This window comes from Bos indicus x Bos taurus, chromosome 7 (assembly GCF_003369695.1).
Source record: "Bos indicus x Bos taurus breed Angus x Brahman F1 hybrid chromosome 7, Bos_hybrid_MaternalHap_v2.0, whole genome shotgun sequence".
Classification (NCBI taxonomy): Eukaryota; Metazoa; Chordata; class Mammalia; order Artiodactyla; family Bovidae; genus Bos; species Bos indicus x Bos taurus.
The window spans coordinates 100,374,172-100,395,630 of NC_040082.1; the positions used below are offsets into that span (position 1 = coordinate 100,374,172).

Sequence of the window (21,459 nt, forward strand, 5' to 3'; positions counted from 1 at the left end):
ACTCTTAGCGAAACCATGGACTGCAGCCCACCTGGCTCCTCCGTCCATGGGATTTTCCAGGCAAGAGTACTGAAGTGGGGTGCCATTGCCTTCTCCGAGAGGCAGAACACTTGATGACAAATCAAAGCAAGATCATCTAGGACCCACCTCCTAGAGTAATGGAAATAGAAACAAATGTAAACACTTGGAATCTAATTAAACATAAAAGCTTTTGCACAGCAAAGGAAACTATAAGCAAGGGGGAAAGTCAGGCCTTGGAATGAGAGAAAATAATAGCAAATGAAACAACTGATGAAGTATTAATCTCCAAAATATACAAGAAGCCCATACAACTCAATGCCAGAAAAACAAACAACCCAATCAAAAAGTGGGGAAAAGACTTAAACAGACATTTCTCCAAAGAAGACATATAGATGGCTAACAAACACATGGAAAGATGCTCAACATTGCTCATTGTTAGAGAAACACTAATCAAAACTACAATGAGGTATCACTTCACACCAGTCAGAATGGCCATCATCAAAAAGTCTACAAACAATAAATGCTGAAGAGAGGGTGTGGGAACACTCTTGCACTGTTGGTGGGAATGTAAATTGATACAGCCACTATGGAAAATGATATTGAGATTCCTGAAAAGACTAGGAATAAAACCACCATAAGACCCAGGAATACCGTTCTTAGGCATATACCCTGAGGAAATTGAACCTGAAAAGAACATATGTCCATCGTTCAAGGCAGCACTATTTAGAACAGCTAGAACATGGAGGCAAGCTAGATGTCCATTGACAGACGAATGGATAAAGAAGTTGCGGTACATATGCACAGTGGAATGTTGCTGCTACTGCTGCTGCTAAGTCGCTTCGGTCATGTCTGACTCTGTGTGACCCCATAGACGGCAGCCCACTAGACGCCTCTGTCCCTGGGATTCTCCAGGCAAGAACACTGGAGTGGGTTGCCATTTCCTTCTCCAATGCATGAAAGTGAAAAGTGAAAGTGAAGTCGCTCAGTTGTGTCCAACTCTTAGCAAAACCATGGACTGCAGCCCACCTGGCTCCTTCGTCCATGGGATTTTCAGGCAAGAGTACTGGAGTGGGGTGTCATTGCCTCCTCCAACAGTGGAATGTTACTCAGCCATAAAAAGAAATGCATTTGAGTCAGTTCTAATGAGATGCATCAACCTAGAGCCTACTAAACAGAGTTAAGTAAGTCATAAAGAGAAACATACATATCTAGCCCTTATGGCAGAAAGTGAAGAGGAACTAAAAAGCCTCTTGATGAAAGTGAAAGAGGAGAGTGAAAAAGTTGGCTTAAAGCTCAACATTCAGAAAACGAAGATCATGGCATCTGGTCCCATCACTTCATGGGAAATAGATGGGGAAACAGTATCAGACTTTATTTTGGGGAGCTCCGAAATCACTGCAGATGTTGACTGCAGCCATGAAATTAAAAGATGCTTACTCCTTGGAAGAAAAGTTATGACCAACCTAGATAGCATATTGAAAAGCAAAGACATTACTTTTGCCAATAAAGTTCCTTCTAGTCAAGGCTATGGTTTTTCCAGTGGTCATGTATGGATGTGAGAGTTGGACTGTGAAAAAAGCTGAGCACTGAAGAATTCATGCTTTTGAACTGTGGTGTTGTAGAAGACTCCTGAGAGTCCCTTGGACTGCAAGGAGATCCAACCAGTCCATTCTGAAGGAGATCAGCCCTAGGATTTCTTTGGAAGGAATGATGCTAAAGCTGAAACTCCAGTACTTTGACCACCTCATTCGAAGAGTTGACTCATTGGAAAGGACTCTGATGCTGGGAGAGACTGGGGGCAGAAGGAGAAGGGGATGACAGAGGATGAGATGGCTGGATGGCATCACTGACTCAATGGACGTGAGTCTGAGTGAACTCCAGGAGTTGGTGATGGACAGGGTGGCCTAGTGTGCTGTGATTCATGGGGTCACAAAGAGTCGGACACGACTGAGCAACTGAACTGAACTGAACAGGACAGTTGCAACACTGTTAATCTTTGTAACAGAGAATGTAGGGCATTCATGAACCAAACACCAGAACCAGCAATTCACAAATTGTGTGGGGCAGGGAGATGTTCATGGTGACATGATAGTGCAGAGTTTGACGTAGGTCTTTGTGGTCAGTACAATGCTGCCCAAATCTACAAAGAGTAGGTAAAAGTATACTTATAGGTTATGTCTTTGCCTTCTTTGGGATGGTGGTGAATGTGAAACATATCTTAAAAGAACAGATTGGAAAAGAAGGATTACATGGGTATGTGGAGATGGGAATCAGAGATGGTGACCAGGATAATAAACAGGTTTCTAAGCACAGTGATCTGGTACATGGAGAGAAAATGTGCAAATATAAAGTGCTGCAGTTCTGGTTTCTCTGTTAATTGCAGAAGAAGAAATTTTGATATTCGTGTATCATTTCCTGGTCTCATGTGGCCCTCATCAACTTATTGATTTTTTCTCTTTGATAATAGCCATTCTTATTGTGTAAGGTGTAGCTCACTGCGATTTTGGTCTCTGTTTCTTTGAATATTAATGATGTTAAGCCTCTTTTCATGTGTCTGTTGGCCAGTTGTATATCTTCCTTGGGAAAAAATGTCTATTGAGGGTCCTCTACCCACTTTTAATATGATTCTTTATTTATTTATTTTAATTGAGTTGACTTAGTCTGATATATAGTTTAAGTTTTCTGTTTCTGCCTATCAACTTGATTTTTGGGGTACTTTTGCCTTCTCATTTAAAGTAAAAGAGAACACTTCAACTTTGCCTATATAACAGTTCTGGGTGCTGAACTCCCTCAGCTTTTCTTTATCTGGGAGAACCTTTATTTCTTATTCATATCTGAAGGATACTTTTGCTGGATGGAGGATTCTTGGCTAGCAGTTTTTATATCACAATAGTTTGGGAATGATATTCCATTCTCTCTTGGACTGTGGAGTCTGTGCTAAGAAATTTGTTGATAACCCAATGTGGGTATCTTTGCAGCATGCTCACTTTTTTCTGGATACCTTTAATATTCTTTCTTTTTAATAACTTTTATTGAAATGTAATTGATTTACAATGTCATATTAGTCCCAGGTATACAGCAAAATGATATATACATATGTTATTTTTTAGATTCTTTTTCCAGTATAGATTATTACAAGATATTGAGTTTATTTCCCTGTATTTAATTCCCTAGGTCCTTGTTGATTGCAATATATATATAGAGATAGATAGATAGATAGATATTAGTATATAAAAACAGCATTCTTTCACTGACTTTTAAAACATTTTCTTTATTTATTTGCTGTATTTCTTTTTTTTTTTCTTTTTTTTCTTTCTGGGTTCTCTTTTTTTTTTTAATTTTATTTTATTTCCAAACTTTACATAATTGTATTAGTTTTGCCAAATATCGAAATGAATCCACCACAGGTATACATGTGCTCCCCATCCCGAACCCTCCTCCCTCCTCCCTCCCCATACCATCCCTCTGGGTCATCCCAGTGCACTAGCCCCAAGCATCCAGTATCGTGCATCGAACCTGGACTGGCAACTCGTTTCTTACATGATATTTTACATGTTTCAATGTCATTCTCCCAAATCTTCCCACCCTCTCCCTCTCCCACAGAGTCCATAAGACTGTTCTATACATCAGTGTCTCTTTTGCTGTCTCGTACACCGGGTTATTGTTACCATCTTTCTAAATTCCATATATATGCTTTAGTATACTGTATTTATGTTTTTCCTTCTGGCTTACTTCACTCTGTATAATAGGCTCCAGTTTCATCCACCTCATTAGAACTGATTCAAATGTATTCTTTTGAATGGCTGAGTAATACTCCATTGTGTATATGTACCACAGCTTTCTTATCCATTCATCTGCTGATGGACATCTAGGTTGCTTCCATGTCCTGGCTATTATAAACAGTGCTGCGATGAACATTGGGGTACACGTGTCTCTTTCCCTTCTGGTTTCCTCAGTGTGTATGCCCAGCAGTGGGATTGCTGGATCATAAGGCAGTTCTATTTCCAGTTTTTTAAGGAATCTCCCCACTGTTCTCCATAGTGGCTGTACTAGTTTGCATTCCCACCAACAGTGTAAGAGGGTTCCCTTTTCTCCACACCCTCTCCAGCATTTATTATTTGTAGACTTTTGGATCGCAGCCATTCTGACTGGTGTGAAATGGTACCTCATAGTGGTTTTGATTTGCATTTCTCTGATAATGAGTGATGTTGAGCATCTTTTCATGTGTTTGTTAGCCATCTGTATGTCTTCTTTGGAGAAATGTCTATTTAGTTCTTTGGCCCATTTTTTGATTGGGTCGTTTATTTTTCTGGAGTTGAGCTGTAGGAGTTGCTTGTATATTTTTGAGATTAGTTGTTTGTCAGTTGCTTCATTTGCTATTATTTTCTCCCATTCTGAAGGCTGTCTTTTCACCTTGCTAATAGTTTCCTTTGATGTGCAGAAGCTTTTAAGGTTAATTAGGTCCCATTTGTTTATTTTTGATTTTATTTCCAATATTCTGGGAGGTGGGTCATAGAGGATCCTGCTGTGATGTATGTCAGAGAGTGTTTTGCCTAGGTTCTCCTCTAGGAGTTTTATAGTTTCTGGTCTTACGTTTACATCTTTAATCCATTTTGAGTTTATTTTTGTGTATGGTGTTAGAAAGTGGTCTAGTTTCATTCTTTTACACGTGGTTGACCAGATTTCCCAGCACTACTTGTTAAAGAGATTGTCTTTAATCCATTGGATATTCTTGCCTCCTTTGTCAAAGATAAGGTGTCCATATGTGCGTGGATTTATCTCTGGGCTTTCTATTTTATTCCATTGATCTATATTTCTGTTTTTGTGCCAGTACCATACTGTCTTGATAACTGTGGCTTTGTAGTAGAGCCTGAAGTCAGGTAGGTTGATTCCTCCAGTTCCATTCTTCTTTCTCAAGATCGCTTTGGCTATTCGAGGTTTTTTGTATTTCCATACAAATTGTGAAATTATTTGTTCTAGCTCTGTGAAGAATACTGTTGGTAGCTTGATAGGGATTGCGTTGAATCTATAAATTGCTTTGGGTAGTATACTCATTTTCACTATATTGATTCTTCCAATCCATGAACATGGTATATTTCTCCGTCTATTAGTGTCCTCTTTGATTTCTTTCACCAGTGTTTTATAGTTTTCTATATATAGGTCTTTAGTTTCTTTAGGTAGATATATTCCTAAGTATTTTATTCTTTCCGTTGCAATGGTGAATGGAATTGTTTCCTTAATTTCTCTTTCTGTTTTCTCATTATTAGTGTATAGGAATGCAAGGGATTTCTGTGTGTTGATTTTATATCCTGCAACTTTACTATAGTCATTGATTATTTCTAGTAATTTTCTGGTGGAATCTTTAGGGTTTTCTATGTAGAGGATCATGTCATCTGCAAATAGTGAGAGTTTTACTTCTTCTTTTCCAATTTGGATTCCTTTTATTTCTTTTTCTGCTCTGATTGCTGTGGCCAAAACTTCCAAAACTGTGTTGAATAGACTGCACTGAGTCTTCCTTGCTTTGCGGGGGCTTTCTCTGGTTGCGGAAGTAGGGGGAGCTACTCTTCACTGCGGTGACCTCTCTTGGTGCAGAGCACAGGCTCTACAGTACAGGCTCAGGAGTTGTGGTGCTCTGGCTTAGTGACTTTGTGACGTGTGGAATCTTTCCAGACCAGGCACCGAACCCAGTGCCTGTTCCTGCCTTGGAAGACAGCTTCTTGCTTACTGCACCACCAGGGAAGTCTTTTCTTCCATTAACTTTTGACAGTTTTAGTACGTGTGTGTTGGAGAAGGTCTTTTGCATTGAAACATCTATGTGTCTTATTATAATACCTCTGTGGATGTATGCATTCGGTTTCTTTCCCAGACTTGGAAAATTCTCAGCTATTATTTCTATACATAGTCTCTCTGATCCTTTCTCCCTCTCTTCTGCTTTTGAGACACCCAGTATCCTTCTTACCTGTTCTAGTAGAGTCAGAAGTCTCTCAGAGAATATCTTCATTAAAAAAAAAAAAAAAAAAAACTTAGTTCTGTCCTCACATCTACCTGAATCATTCTATCTTTGAACTCACTATCTCTCTACTCCATATGGTCTCCACTTCCAGTGCTTTGCAACTCATCCTTCATCTCATTTACTGAGTTCTTCAGCACCAGCACTTCTGTTTACTTATGTTTAAGGTTTTCATCATTTTGGAAACTGTTCCTTATGTTCATTATTTTTATTCCTCAGCTAACTGAAGTGTCTTTGTGAGTTTTCTTGTAGCTTGTTGAGCTTCTTCATGACACTATTTTGAATTCTGCACTTGGTTGATCATAATCTTTCATGACTTTAAATTAGTTCATGGAGAACTGTTGTTTTCTTTTTGTGATTCCATGTTACTGTGGTTTTTCATGATGCTCAGTGGGTTGCTCCTCTCTCTGTGAATTTGAAGGAGCAAACAATGTTCTTATGTGCTTAAAGCCTTGTATACTTTGATTCTAACAATTCAACAGATTGCTAACAGAGGTCCTTCTGCATTTTTCAATTCAGTGACTTTGTGGCACAAGTTTTTGGTTTGTTTCACATAAGCTGCTCCTGGCTATATTTGAGGAACTACATTTTTTGCATTTCATGCCCTCTTCCAAAGGCATTATCATTGTCCTGGCCATCAGTGTTTGTGCCTCCAGCATCACTGGTGACCTGATGTTGCCAGTGTCCCTGATGTGGCTGGCATCTTTGCTGGGGGTTCCCATAGTGGTAGGTGCTCTTGCCACATGCAGGGTGGCTTTGCTTGAGGGCCCCCCCCCCCCCACTGATACCTGGTTCCCTGGGGCTGCAGGTGCTGCTGCATCCAGGAGGCCAAAGCTTCACGCGCCACTTCGAGTGGGACTCCAAGGTGCTCTGGGGCTGTGGGCTCAGCTGCCTCAGCCATGGACTGGGATCAGATCACTGCCTCTGTTGTTACCCTGGCTCCACTTCCTCCATGTGAAAAATTTGCTCACCTTCAGGTGCACAACTGTGTGTATCTCTGGTGTCCCAACGTGTTGGGTAGAGAAAAAAAAAACTTTATTGATGAATGATGTTATATACAAGTTGTAGGCTGGGAGGAGAAACAAAGGGAGTGTCTTCTGCCACCATAATACTGATGTCACCGATGATAAACTTTTCCCCACAATCTATAAGGTTAAAATTGGGGCTTCCCAGGGGGCTCAGTGGTTAAGAATCCACCTGCAAGTGCAGGAGATGCAGGAGATGTAGGTTCGATCCCAGGATCAAGAAAGTACCCAGAAGGAGAAATGGCAACCCACTCCAGTATTCTTGCCTGGAGAATCCCATGGACAGAGGAGCCTGGTGAGCTACAGTCCATGGGGTCACAAACATCAGACACCACTGAGGACACATGCATAAGCTTAAGATTAAAATACACAAATAAATGGAGTAGACTATCCTATATTAGTGAAGAAAAAATTGCTACATGGCTCCATACAACCCCAAGGATGAGCTTTAGAGTTCCAACACATAGAATTACTGAGAAACATAGACTCATGAGAAATCCAGTAGAGATCAGAACAATTCCTTAATATTAAATATGATTTGATAATAAAGACATCATATTAGAACAGTTACTGTTAGGATGAGTGGTTATGCAGCAACAAATCACTGAATAAAATAAAAAATGGTATAGACTCCAATAATCTCATTCTATGCATTTATTCTCATCTTTAAAGATAGCATTCACTACTCTGTTTTTTAATTGTATTACAGATAATTATATTAAAAAGTTTATTCCATTGCAGTTTCCTCCCAGTTAAGCAGGATATTGGCAAACATGTTTGCACAAATTGTGAACTGAACCACATGACTGGATAGGCAGTCAAGCTCTCTAGTGAGTCATCTTTGATCATGAGGTATATATACATACTATACATATAGAAAAATTTGACCCTTGAATAATGCAGATTTTGGATCAATTGTACCTTGTGCAATTGAAAATCTGACTGTAACATTGCAATCAATCCTCCCTATCCATAGCTCCACACCCTCTGATTCAGTCAACCCTTTTATAAAATTATATAAATTGCCTTGGATTTTACATGTACACTGTTTTACATTAGTAATATATCTCATGACAATTTTTTTTCCATAAAGCAAGGCAAAAATTACTCAGGATGAAATTTGTCATTTAAGAAAGTATTATTCTTCATGTCACTCCATAAAAAATATAAATGCCCAAATATTTCATATTCAAAGTTTGGAAAATTTTGAAGTAGAAAAAAGCACAACTTTAAAAAAAATACCTAAATGATAGAATGAAAAGAAAGTATAATAAAGTGAGTAACTGAGATTGTATAGAAAAGTTGAATTTTTATAAAAATGGATATCCAAGGAAATAAGTAAAAGGAGTAAATTTTATTCCACACTGAGGAAAGTGTCACAATTACTGATTCTCAGGCTTTGAGCAATGCAGTCAAGGGCACTTCATCTGCCCCAGGACAATTGGCCTTTTTATACCTACTATTTCACAGACTCTCTTCAGAGCCCTCTTTATGTCTTTGTTCCTCAGACTGTAGATGAAGGGGTTCAGCATGGGTATGACCACAGTGTACATCACGGAGGCTATTGCACTTGAGTGTGAGCTGTGTGTAGCAGCAGAGCTAAGGTACACTCCTAGGCTCGTACAATAAAATAAAAAGACAACTGAGAGATGAGATGCACAAGTGGAAAATGCTTTAAACTTTCCCTGAGTTGATGAGATTCTTCGTATGGAAGAGACTATCTTAGAGTAAGAGTAAAGGATACCAGCAAACGGCCCACCAGCTAGTAGCACTGATGCCAAATACATCACCATGTTATTAAGAAAGGTATCAGAACAGGCAAGTTGGACCATCTGATTGAGTTCACAAAAAAAGTGGGGAATTTCCACCTCTCTACAGAAGGTCAGTTGCAAAACCATTAAAGTATGTAACAAGGAATTCATAGCACTCATTATCCAGGACACCAATAACAGTAGTCCACAGAGCCGAGGGTTCATGATGTCTTTGTGGTGTAGGGGCTGGCAGATGGCCACAAAGCGGTCGTAGGCCATCACTGTCAGGAGGAAGTCATCTAATCCTGCAGACAATATGTAAAAATACGCCTGAATGATACAGCCTTCATAGGTTATGACTTTGCTCTGGTTCTCAATATTCTGCAGCATCTTTGGGATGGTGGTGGAGGTGAAGCAGATGTCTACAAAGGACAAGTTGGAGAGGAAGAAGTACATGGGGGTGTGAAGGTGGGAATCAGAGATGATGACCAGGATAATGAGCAGGTTTCCAAACACAGCAATTAGGTACACGGAGAGGAAAAGTCCAAAGATGAGGGGCTGCAATTCTGGATCCTCTGAGAATCCCAGAAGAAAAAATTCAGAAAATTGTGTACTGTTACCTGGTTCCATGTGATGGAGGTGACTACCAGGAAAACAGGAAAATAGCATGAGTAATTTTCACAGAAATTGGCATAACTCACATAGTACAATTTCTATTTTGCTCTCAATAAATTAATTTTAATGTCTTGTGTTTAGAAAAGTTCTATTTCATCTATACTGGGGAATTTTTGACCCATTCTAAGTATACTCCCAAAGAAATCATGCATTCTACAGTTGTAATGAGAAATATTTTCATACATTTGAAGAATATATATTGAGTGTCCACCGTTTTCAAAACACATATTGTTTAGTTGCTAAGCTGGATCTGGCACTTTTGAGACAATCCCCCCACCCCCCAGACTGTATGTATATGGTGCTGAAAAATGGATGTTTTCACAATCTAGTGATGGTGAAAGATGATGTGCAAATAAAATATAATATAATATGGCAAGTGATAACAGTTGCTGTGAAGAAAACAAAACTAGACATAAAAGAGAGTAGTAGGAGGTATGGAGAAGGCAATGGCACCCCACTCCAGTACTCTCGCCTGGAAAATCCCATGGACAGAAGAGCTGGAAGGCTGCAGTCCATGACATCGCTGAGGGTCGGACACGACTGAGTGACTTCACTTTCACTTTTCACTTTCATGCATTGGAGAAGGAAATGGCAACCCACTCCAGTGTTCTTGCCTGGAGAATCCCAGGGACGGGGGAGCCTGGTGGGCTGCCATCTACGAGGTCGCACAGAGTCGGACACGACTGAAGTGACTTACCAGCAGCAGCAGTAGGAGGTATTTTCATGTATTGAGTGTTCAGGTAAGGCCAGCAATCAAGGTGATAATTGAACAGATAGCTCAAGAAAGGGAGAGAAAGATCTAGCATGATATCAAGAGAAATATGTGCCTGGCGAGGCAATGGCCACTACAAAGGACCTAAGGAAAATACTTGTTCCTTGCACTTTATGAATTTAGTTGCAAAAGCATCCTGTGAATTAAGGCATCTCCCATCCTTAGTACCTTCTCCTGACTGAGGTCGGGGCTCTGTGATAAGGCACCTTAATGGATGAATCCAGGCACCTATGCTTTAAGAACTGCTCTCAAGGCACAAGCACACAGTCACGGACACACACACACACACACACACACACACAATTGCTCACACCACTTCCTCCTGGGGGTATTCCTACTACCCATTTCTCACCCAGAACAACCCTGCTCACACCATATACCATTATGACTCAAGCTGATCATGTCAGATCATCTTTCTCCTACAGAATGCATAAATGGTACCCAGAAATTCCAGTTCACAGACTGCCCATGGACCAATAAACTTGGGGTTCTTTTTTATGATCACTTTCAGCTTTGTATTTAAAGAAACATAAAAAGTATGTGTGTGTGAAAGAGAGGCAGAGGGAGAGAGAAGAGAGGGATATGAAATAAACATTAGGGGTAAAAGATATAATAAGCTCTAATAGTCCCTGAGACTATGTGATGAATTTGTTTGGCAACATTCCAATTCCAGTCATCTCTACTTGACACCCAGGAAAAATAATTTTCAAAAAGAAAAATACATGTTTACCTTGACATAATAGTTATACTTTTATAATGAATGAAACATGAAATATTTGACTACCCCCCCAAAAAAATGGGCAAAGTAATAAAGTGAAGTGAAGTGAAGTGAAGTAGCTCAGACGTGTCTGACTCTTGGCGACCCCGTGGACTGTAGCCCACCAGGCTCCTCCATCCATGGAATTTTCCAGGCAAGAGTACTGGAGTGGGTTGCCATCATTTCCTTCTCCAGGGGATCTTCTTGACCCAGGGATCGAACCCAGGTCTCCTTCATTGCAGGCAGACACTTTACTGTCTGCTGCTACTGCTAAGTCACTTCAGTCATGTCTGACTCTGTGCAGACTCCTTCTACCGTCTGAGCCACCAACAAAAATGAGTATCCAAAGTAAAACAACAAAAGCTAAACATGTTTTACATAAAGCAATAGAAGACATTTCCCCCAAATCTTTTCCATTTCTTTGACCAACTTTTTTACTGTTCTATAGGGAATGAGGCAAGCTCTTTCCCAGTTTTCTTATGGGGCATAATTTTTTAAGCACTATCATATTTTCACTTAGCACTATCATATTTTTAAAATAAATCTGATGAGCATACCCCAATGCAATTCTGGTCTTTGTTCAACATGCACAAGGCTTTTTAAACTATACTCTGTAAAGTCTATAGACACCATGTCAATCCATTCTTTTGTCCTGAATAGATTTTTTCACAGGATTCGTGCCTGAAGATGTTATATTATATTATAATAGATGTTCATTGTATTATTGCTGACCTATAGTTTTTCTTTTTTAATATAAATTTATTTATTTTAATTGGAGGCTAATTACTATTGTACTTTCAGAAAGATATGTGAATATATGTGCACTTATATAGAATAAGGGCCTTTCCAGGTGGCGCTAGTAGTAAAGAACCTGCCTAACAATGCAGGAGGCATAAGAAAGGCAGGTTCAATTCCTGGGTCAGGAAGATCACCTGGAGGAGGGAATGCAAGCCACTCCAGTATTTTTGCCTGGAGATCCCATGGACACAGGAGCCTAGTGGGCTACAGTCCATACGGTCGCAAAGAGTCAGATACAACTGAAGCCACTTAGCATGCATGCAGGCAAACAGAAATGTATTTAAATATGTGTGAGATTACAAAATAAAGAGAATTGCAGGAAAAATAATTGAATAAATTAGTCCCAAAGCAATTGTGTTTTTAAAAAATTGAATAGAGTTTCACATGCTAACTCAAACAATATTAAAATAGTAATGATTTACTGATATCCAATGGAATAATAATTAAATTGGGAAATGTGTAAACATGAATATATTATATAATGTTCCTGAAAATTATGACACATATTAGATTCTCAGTTATTATATATTGAATGAATCAGGATTTACTTCTCAATTATAGATTTCATTAAATACATATAAAATTGTACTTCAATTTGGGAAGATTAGATTATCGAATAAATCAGAGGGATCATCGATCCAATATAAAAACCAATCCTTTTTGGTGAATACCTAGAAAACTGCACACTAAAATCCACAAGTGTGCCGAACTGCCTTAAAGCAAGAAATCCAGCATAAGATACATATATTTAACTAAGTAAAATGAAAAAGCATTTTTATGGCAAAACAGTCCCCAAAAGGTCAACTGAGAAAGGACAAATCTTAAAAATCATTTCAAAAGCTGATAGTGGTAGAATAAGAGGTTTATATTATATGGGCATGTAATAATAAAATCGACACATCAAAATGACAATTCAAGGTATTATCTTTTATCATGCTCAGTAACTGGACTCTGTGGGAGAGGGAGAGGGAGGGATGATTTGGGAGAATGACATTGAAACATGTATATCATATATGAAATGAATCGCCAGTCCAGGTTCAATGCATGATACTGGATGCTTGGGGCTGGTGCACTAGGTCGACCCAGATGGATGGTACAGAGAGGGAGGAGGGAGGGGGGTTCGGGATGGGGAACACATGTACACCTGTGGTGGATTCATGTTGATGTATGGCAAAACCAATACAATATTGTAAAGTAATTAACCTCCAATTAAAATAAATAAATTCATATTAAAAAAAAGAAAAGAACACTTTTTCAGAACCATCCATCTGGGGAAATACAGAGTTGTCACACAGTTTACAGTGGTGCTTTGAAACAGGGAGCACAGGTGCACTCTCTGTATTTGCAGACAGAAATTTAAAATGGTACTCTGTTGGGTAAACCATCCGGACAGTGGCACAGATATTAAAAGTACAGAGGTTGTTTACTCTGTAAACAACAGTTTACAGGCTTCTCAGTCTCAGCACCTGTTGACATTCTGAGACAGGTTGTTCTCTGTGGTGGGGTCTGTCCTGTGACTTGCAGGATGACTAGAGCACCCCTGACCTCCACCCACTGTTCCCAGAGTAACAGACAGATATTTCTACAAGCATTCAGTGTTCCCAGGGAAACAGAGTTTCTCTTGTTTAGAAACACAGTTTAAATTTAACAATCTCAAATATTTTTGTAGGAAGGATATAATAGCAACTTGAAGAGAAAGATTAGGAAAGACAGTCTGCAGTGTGAGTAGCACAGCCCCTGATGAAATACTAAACAGCTATTGAAATAATGAACCTATATCACATTGAATACGAGTTGACTGGAAGAAAATCCCTGGGGCATTATTGATCAGTAAAGGAAAAGGTAGGAAAAAAAAAAAAAAGACTGCACTGAATCAAGAGTATCTGTGATGTGCATAGGATTCTATTCATACATTTGTAGAAAAGTGTATGAATAGGTGTTTGTACCTAATATAGAAAGAAAAGTTTAGGAGGGAGGAGCTAAGATGGCAGAGGAGTAGGACAGGGACAACACTTTCTCCCCCACAAATTCATCAAAAGAACATTTAAACGCCGAGTAAATTCCACAAAACAACTTCTGAATGCCGGCAGAGGACATCAGGCACCCAGAAAAGCAACCCAAGTCTTCGAAAGGAGGTAGGAAAAAATATAAAAGACAAAAAAAGGGACAAAAGAGGGAGGGACGGAGTTCCGTCCAGGGAAGGGAGTCTTAAAAAGAGAGAAGTTTCCAAACACCAGGAAACCTTCTCACTGCCGAATCTGTGCCAAGCCTTGGAAGCACAGAGGGCAACATAACAGGGAGGAAAAATAAATAATTAAAACCCACACATTGTGAGCCCTACGGTCACTCTCCCAGCGGAGAAGCAGCTCAGACGCCTGCATCCACCATTAGCAAGCGGGAGCTGGGCAGGGAGGCGCAGCGTGGGCTGCATCACAAGAATCTGGCCTGAATACCCCGAGCGCTATCTGAGTAAAATAATTTGGTCTAGCAAACCAGACTGTTGGATATCTACCACGTGAAAAGCCAGCCCTAACCTATGACACTGCCAGGCCCGCGCATGGAACAAAGGACTGAACAGAGATAGCCGGTGGCAGACCATCCCCCTCCGGTGATAGGCAGCCGGAGCCGGAAGGGGACAATCGCAGCCCCAGAGAGACATTATCTATAAAACTGTAAACAGGCTTCTTTGCTAACTAAAACTTCTTGGGGGTCTGGACAGTCAACATCTGCCTGAGAAGGTGTGCCAGAGCACTAGATAACTGAGCAGCGGGGATGCGATAAGTTGCAGCAATCGCACGTGCAAAACACCTCGTCACCTGAGCTGCTCAGATCTGGGAAGGGCACAAAACGCAGGCCGAACCGAGAGTCTGCACCTCTGAGAACTACCCAAGTGCCTGAACCTGAGTGGCTTGGACCTGGAAAGTATAGGCAGCCCAGGTCCGGCCACGGATGGTTACCAGCGGAGCAACCTAGAGCCTGAGCAGTGTGGGCAGAGAGGCTACACGCGCCATGAATGGCGGGCAGACCCAGTGTGGCTAAGGCACTGCGAGCACACGCCAGTGTTATTTGTTTGCAGCATCCCTCCCTACCTCCCCTCAGCACGACTGAACAAGTGAGCCTAAAAAAAAAAAAAAAAAAAAGTGTCCTCCACCATCCCCTTTGTGTCAGGGCAGAAACCAGACACTGAAGAGACCAGCAAACAGAAGAAGCTATAACAGAGAGAACCGCCTTGGAAGCTACAGGCAATAGATTAAAATCCTGTGGTTACTACCATCTACATAGGAAGGGGTCTATAGATCTTGAGAAATATAAGTCGAACCAAGGAACTAGCCGAAAATGAACTGAACCCACAATACTCACAACAAAACCAGAGAAAGTCCTAGATATATTTTTACTATTTGTACGATCATTCTTTCTTTCTTTTTTTTTTTAATTAAAAAAATTAAGTTCTCTATTATTCCTTTAATTTCCACTTTTATAACCGATTACTTTGCAAAAAAAGAAGATCCTATTTTTTTAAAGCAAACTTCATATATATATATATATTAATTTTGACCTTTTTTTTCCTTCTTTTCTTTAACATTGAATTTTTGAAATTCCAAACTCTACTCTAGATTTTTAATTTTAGCTTTTTAGTATTTATTATCAATTTGGTACCTATAGTTTTTTTTTGGGTTTTGTTTTTGTTTTTTTATATAATTTCTGTGACCCTTCTTTCTTTTTCTTTTTCTCTGTTTCTTTCTCTTCTTCTTTTAAATAACATTGTATATTTGAAATTCCAAACTCTACTCTAGATTTTTAATTTATTCTTTTTGGTATTTGTTATCAATTTTGTAACTGTATTTTTTTTATAATTTATGCGACTTTGTTTGTTCTTTTTTGTTTGTTTGTTTGTTTTTCTCTCTCTTTCTTTTTCATCTTCTTTTTTTAACATTGTATTTTTTTTAATTTTATTTTATTTTTAAACTTTACATAATTGTATTAGTTTTGCCAAATATCAAAATGAACATTGTATTTTTGAAATTCCAAACTCTACTCTAGATTTTTAACTTTTGCTTTTTGGTATTAGTTATCAATTTTGTACCTATATTTTCTTTATAATTTTTGCGACCTTGTTTGTTTGTTTTTTTCTCTCTTTCTTTTCCTTCTCCTTTTCTTTAACATCATATTTTTGAAATTCAAAACTCTACTCTAGATCTTTAATTTTTGCTTTTATGTATTTGTTACCAATTTTGTACCTTTAAGAACCCAATCTTCAGTACCCATTTTTCACTAGGGAGCGAGATTACAGGCTTAACTGCTCTCTCTCCCTTTGGACTCTCCTTTTTCTCCACTAGGTCGCCTGTGTCTCCTCCCTAACCCCTCTCTACTCTACCCAACTCTGTGAATTTCTGTGTGTTCCAGATGGTGGAGAACACTTAGGGAACTGATTACTGGCTGGATCTGTCTCCCTCCTTTTCATTCCCCCCATTTATCCTCCTGGCCACCTCTGCCACCTTCCTCCTTCTCTTCTCCGTATAACTCTGTGAACAACTCTGAGCGGCCCAGTTGTGGTGTGCACATAAGGAAGAGATTACTGAATAGCCCACTCTGTCCTCTATTGATTCCACCCCATCTCATTTGGGTCACCTCTAACTCCCTCCTCACTCTTCTCTTCTCCATATAACGCTGTAAACCTCTCTGGGTGAAACAAGTTTCAGGGCAAGATATACCAAGCAAATTCTCCAGCAGCAAGGACCACAGCCCTGAGTTCCAAGATACAGGCAACCCAAAGTCACCCCAAAACCATAGACATCCCATAACTTATTACTGGACATTTCATTGCACTCCAAAGAGAAAAAATATAGCTCCACCCACCAGAACACTGACACAAGCTTCCCTAACCAAGAAACCTTGACAAGCCACCTGTACAAACCCACACAGAGCGAGGAAAGGCCACAATAAAGAGAACTCCACAAACTGCCAGTATACAGAAGGGACACCCCAAACTCAGCAATTTAAACAAGATGAAGAGACAGAGGAATACCCAGCAGATAAAGGAACAGGATAAATGCCCACCAAACCAAACAAAAGAGGAAGAGATAGGGAATCTACCTGATAAAGAATTCCAAATAATGATAGTGAAATTGATCCAAAGTCTTGAAATCAAAATGGAATCACAGATAAATAGCTTGGAGACAAAGATTGAGAAGATGCAAGAAAGGTTTAACAAGGACCTAGAAGAAATAAAAGAGAGTCAATATAAAATGAATAATGCAATAAATGAAATTAAAAACTCTCTGGAGGCAACAAATAGTAGAATAATAGAGGCAGAAGATAGGATTCGTGAATTAGAAGATAGAATGGTAGAAATAAATGAATCATAGAGGATAAAAGAAAAATGAATTAAAAGAAATGAGGCCAATCTTAGAGACCTCCAGGACAATATTAAACGCTACAACATTCGAATCATAGGGGTCCCAGAAGAAGAAGACAAAAAGAAAGACCATGAGAAAATACTTGAAGAGGTAATAGTTGAAAACTTCCGTAAAATGGGGAAGGAAATAATCACCCAAGTCCAAGAAAACCAGAGAGTCCCAAACAGGATAAACCCAAGGCAAAACACCCCAAGACACATATTAATCAAATTAACAAAGATCAAACACAAAGAACAAATATTAAAAGCAGCAAGGGAAAAACAACAAATAACACACAAGGGAATTCCCATAAGGATAGCAGCTGATCTTTCAATAGAAACTCTTCAAGCCAGGGGGGAATGGCAAGACATACTTAAAGTGATGAAAGAAAATAACCTACAGCCCAGATTATTGTATCCAGCTAGGATCTCACTCAAATATGAAGGAGAAATCAAAAGCTTCTCAGACAAGCAAAAGCTGAGAGAATTCAGCACCACCAAACCAGCTCTCCAACAAATACTAAAGGATATTCTCTAGACAGGAAACACAAAAATGGGGTAAAAACTCGAACCCAAAACAATAAAGTAAATGGCAATGGGATCATACTTATCAGTAATTACCTTAAACGTAAATGGGTTGAATTCCCCAACCAAAAGACAAAGACTGGCTGAATGGATACAAGAACAAGACCCCTACATATGTTGTCTACAAGAGACCCACCTCAAAACAGGAGACACATACAGACTGAAAGTGAAGGGCTGGAAAAAGATTTTCCATGCAAATAGGGACCAAAAAAAATCAGGAGTAGCAATACTTATATCAGATAAAATAGACTTTAAAACAAAGGCTGTGAAAAGAGACAAAGATGAGTTCGGCGTGTGGGGAGCCAACAGGCATGGTACGCTGACCTCCCAGTATGCTGAGTCTCCCTTCTTTCAGCGGCTTTTACCCTCTGAAGATCATCTGTCTTGGCCTCCAGGTCGGCTGGCAGTGAGAAATGTTCCCTTAGCCTACAAATATTTATTGAGTGCCTATGATATACCAGGTCCGGACTCTCTGTCAGCGGTCTCCCTCTGGACATCAAACCTCGGGAGCTATATCTGCTTTTCAGACCATTTAAGGGCTACGAAGGTTCTCTTATAAAGCTCACATCTAAGCAGCCCGTAGGTTTTGTCAGTTTTGACAGTCGCTCAGAAGCAGAAGCTGCCAAGAATGCTTTGAATGGCATCCGCTTCGATCCTGAAATTCTGCAAACACTATGACTAGAGTTTGCTAAGGCAAACACGAAGATGGCCAAGAACAAACTAGTAGGGACTCCAAACCCTAGTACTCCTCTGCTCAACACTGTACCTCAGTTCATTGCCAGAGAGCCATATGAGCTCACAGTGCCTGCACTTTACCCCAGTAGCCCTGAAGTGTGGGCCCCGTACCCTCTGTACCCAGCGGACTTAGCGCCTGTGCTGCCTCCTCCTGCTTTCACCTACCCCGCTTCACTGCATGCCCAGTGTTTCTCTCCTGAGGCAAAGCCCAACACACCTGTCTTTTGTCCACTTCTCCAGCAAATTAGATTTGTCTCTGGGAATGTGTTTGTAACATATCAACCTACTGCAGACCAGCAAAGGGAGCTCCCATGTTGAATTTGCTTGTTAGCTGTTTTTTGTTGTTGTTGTTTGTTTTTTCCCTTCCCTCCCTTTTGCAAAAACTATTTCTTGGTAACGTTTGAGAGATTTCAATAAAAATTTTAATTAGAGCAAAAAAAAAAAAAAAAAAAAGAAAGAAAGAAAAGAAAAGAGACAAAGATGGTCACTACATAATGATCAAAAGATCAATCCAAGAAGAAGATATAAAAATTATAAATATATATGTGCCCAACATGGGAGCGCCGCAATATGTAAGACAAATGCTAACAAGTATGAAAGGAGAAATTAACAATAACACAATAATAGTGGGAGACTTTAATACCCCACTCACACCTATGGATAGATCAACTAAACAGAAAATTAACAAGGAAACACAAACGTTAAATGATACAATAGACCAGTTAGACCTAATTGATATCTATAGGACATTTCATCCCAAAACAATGAATTTCACCTTTTTCTCAAGTGCACATGGAACCTTCTCCAGGATAGATCACATCCTGGGCCATAAATCTAGCCTTGGTAAACTCAAAAAAATTGAAATTATTCCGAGTATCTTTTCTGACCACAATGCAGTAAGATTAGATCTCAATTACAGGAGAAAATCTATTAAAAATTCCAACATATGGAGGCTGAACAACATGCTGCTGAATAACCAGCAAATCACAGAAGAAATCAAAAAAGAAATCAAAATTTGCATACAAACTAATGAAAATGAAAACACAACTCAAAACCTGTGGGACACTTTAAAAGCAGTCCTAAGGGGAAAGTTCATAGCAATACAGGCACACCTCAAGAAACAAGAAAAAAGTCAAATAAATAACCTAACCCTACACCTAAAGCAACTAGAAAAGGAAGAAATGAAGAACCCCAGGGTTAGCAGAAGGAAAGAAATCTTAAAAATTAGGGCAGAAATAAATGCAAAAGAAACAAAAGAGACCATAGCATGAATCAACAAAGCCAAAAGCTGGTTCTTTGAAAGGATAAATAAAATTCACAAGCCATTAGCCACATTCATCAAGAAATAAAGGGAGAAAAGTCAAATTAATAAAATTAGAAATGAAAATAGAGAGATCACAACAGACAACACAGAAATACAAAGGATCATAAGAGACTACTATCAACAATTGTATGCCAATAAAAAGGACAACGTGGAAGAAATGGACAAATTCTTAGAGAAGTACAACTTTCCAAACTGGACCAGGAAGAAATAGAAAATCTTAACAGACCCATCACAAGCACGGAAATTGAAACTGTAATCAAAAATCTTCCAGCAAACAAAAGCCCCGGTCCAGACGGCTTCACAGCTGAATTCTACCAAAAATTTAGAGAAGAGCTAACACCTATCCTGCTCAAACTCTTCCAGAAAATTGCAGAGGAAGGTAAACTTCCAAACTCATTCTATGAGGCCACCATCACCTAATACCAAAACCTGACAAAGATCCCACAAAAAAAGAAAACTACAGGCCAATATCACTGATGAACATAGATGCAAAAATCCTTAAGAAAATTCTAGCAACCAGAATCCAACAACACATTAAAAAGATCATACACCATGACCAAGTGGGCTTTATCCCAGGGATGCAAGGATTCTTCAATATCCTCAAATCAATCAATGTAATACACCACATTAACAAATTTAAGAATAAAAACCATATGATTATCTCAATAGATGCAGAGAAAGCCTTTGACAAAATTCAACATCCATTTATGATAAGAACTTTCCAGAAAACAGGAATAGAAGGAACATACCTCAACATAGTAAAAGCTATATATGACAAACCCATAGCAAACATTATCCTCAATGGTGAAAAATTGAAAGCATTTCCTCTAAAGTCAGGAACAAGACAAGGGTGCCCACTTTCACCATTAATATTCAACATAGTTTTGGAAGTTTTGGCCACAGCAATCAGAGCAGAAAAAGAAATAAAAGGAATCCAAATTGGAAAAGAAGAAGTAAAGCACTCACTGTTTGCAGATGACATGATCCTCTACAGATAAAACCCTAAAGACTCCACCAGAAAATTATTGGAACAAATCAATGATTATAGTAAAGTTTCAGGATATAAAATCAACACACAGAAATCCCTTGCATTCCTATACATTAATAATGAGAAAACTGAAAGAGAAATTAAGGAAACAATTCCATTCCCCATTACAACGGAAAGAGTAAAATACTTAGGAATATAGCTACCTAAAGAAACTAAAGACCTATACATAGAAAACTATAAAACACTGGTGAAAGAAATCAAAGAGGACACTAATAGATGGAAAAATATACCATGTTCATGGATTGGAAGAATCAATATAGTGAAAATGAGTATACTACCCAAAGCAATTTATAGATTCAATGCAATCCCTATCAAGCTACCAACGGTATTCTTCAGAGAGCTAGAACAAATAATTTCACAATTTGTATGGAAATACAAAAAACCTCGAATAGCCAAAGCTATCTTGAGAAAGAAGAATGGAACTGGAGGAATCAACCTACCTGACTTGAGGCTCTATTACAAAGCCACAGTTATCAAGACAGTATGGTACTGGCACAAAGACAGAAATATTGATCAATGGAATAAAATAGAAAGCCCAGAGATAAATCCACGCACATATGGAC

The 21,459-nt window shown here is 39.1% G+C and overlaps 1 protein-coding gene and 1 pseudogene across 1 annotated transcript; one reads left to right on the forward strand and one right to left on the reverse strand.

The window, feature by feature from the left end:
• Positions 1-2,900: 2,900 nt before the first annotated feature.
• LOC113896410 (olfactory receptor 7A17-like) lies at positions 2,901-9,437 on the reverse strand. Its single transcript, XM_027548606.1, has 2 exons — positions 8,529-9,437; positions 2,901-3,047 (listed from the first exon to the last, which is right to left on the reverse strand). Exons 1-2 carry the CDS (start codon positions 9,435-9,437, stop codon positions 2,901-2,903), a joined length of 1,056 nt encoding a protein of 351 aa, XP_027404407.1.
• Positions 9,438-9,813: 376 nt separating this feature from the next.
• Positions 9,814-18,955, forward strand: LOC113896411 (annotated as a pseudogene).
• Positions 18,956-21,459: the final 2,504 nt, after the last annotated feature.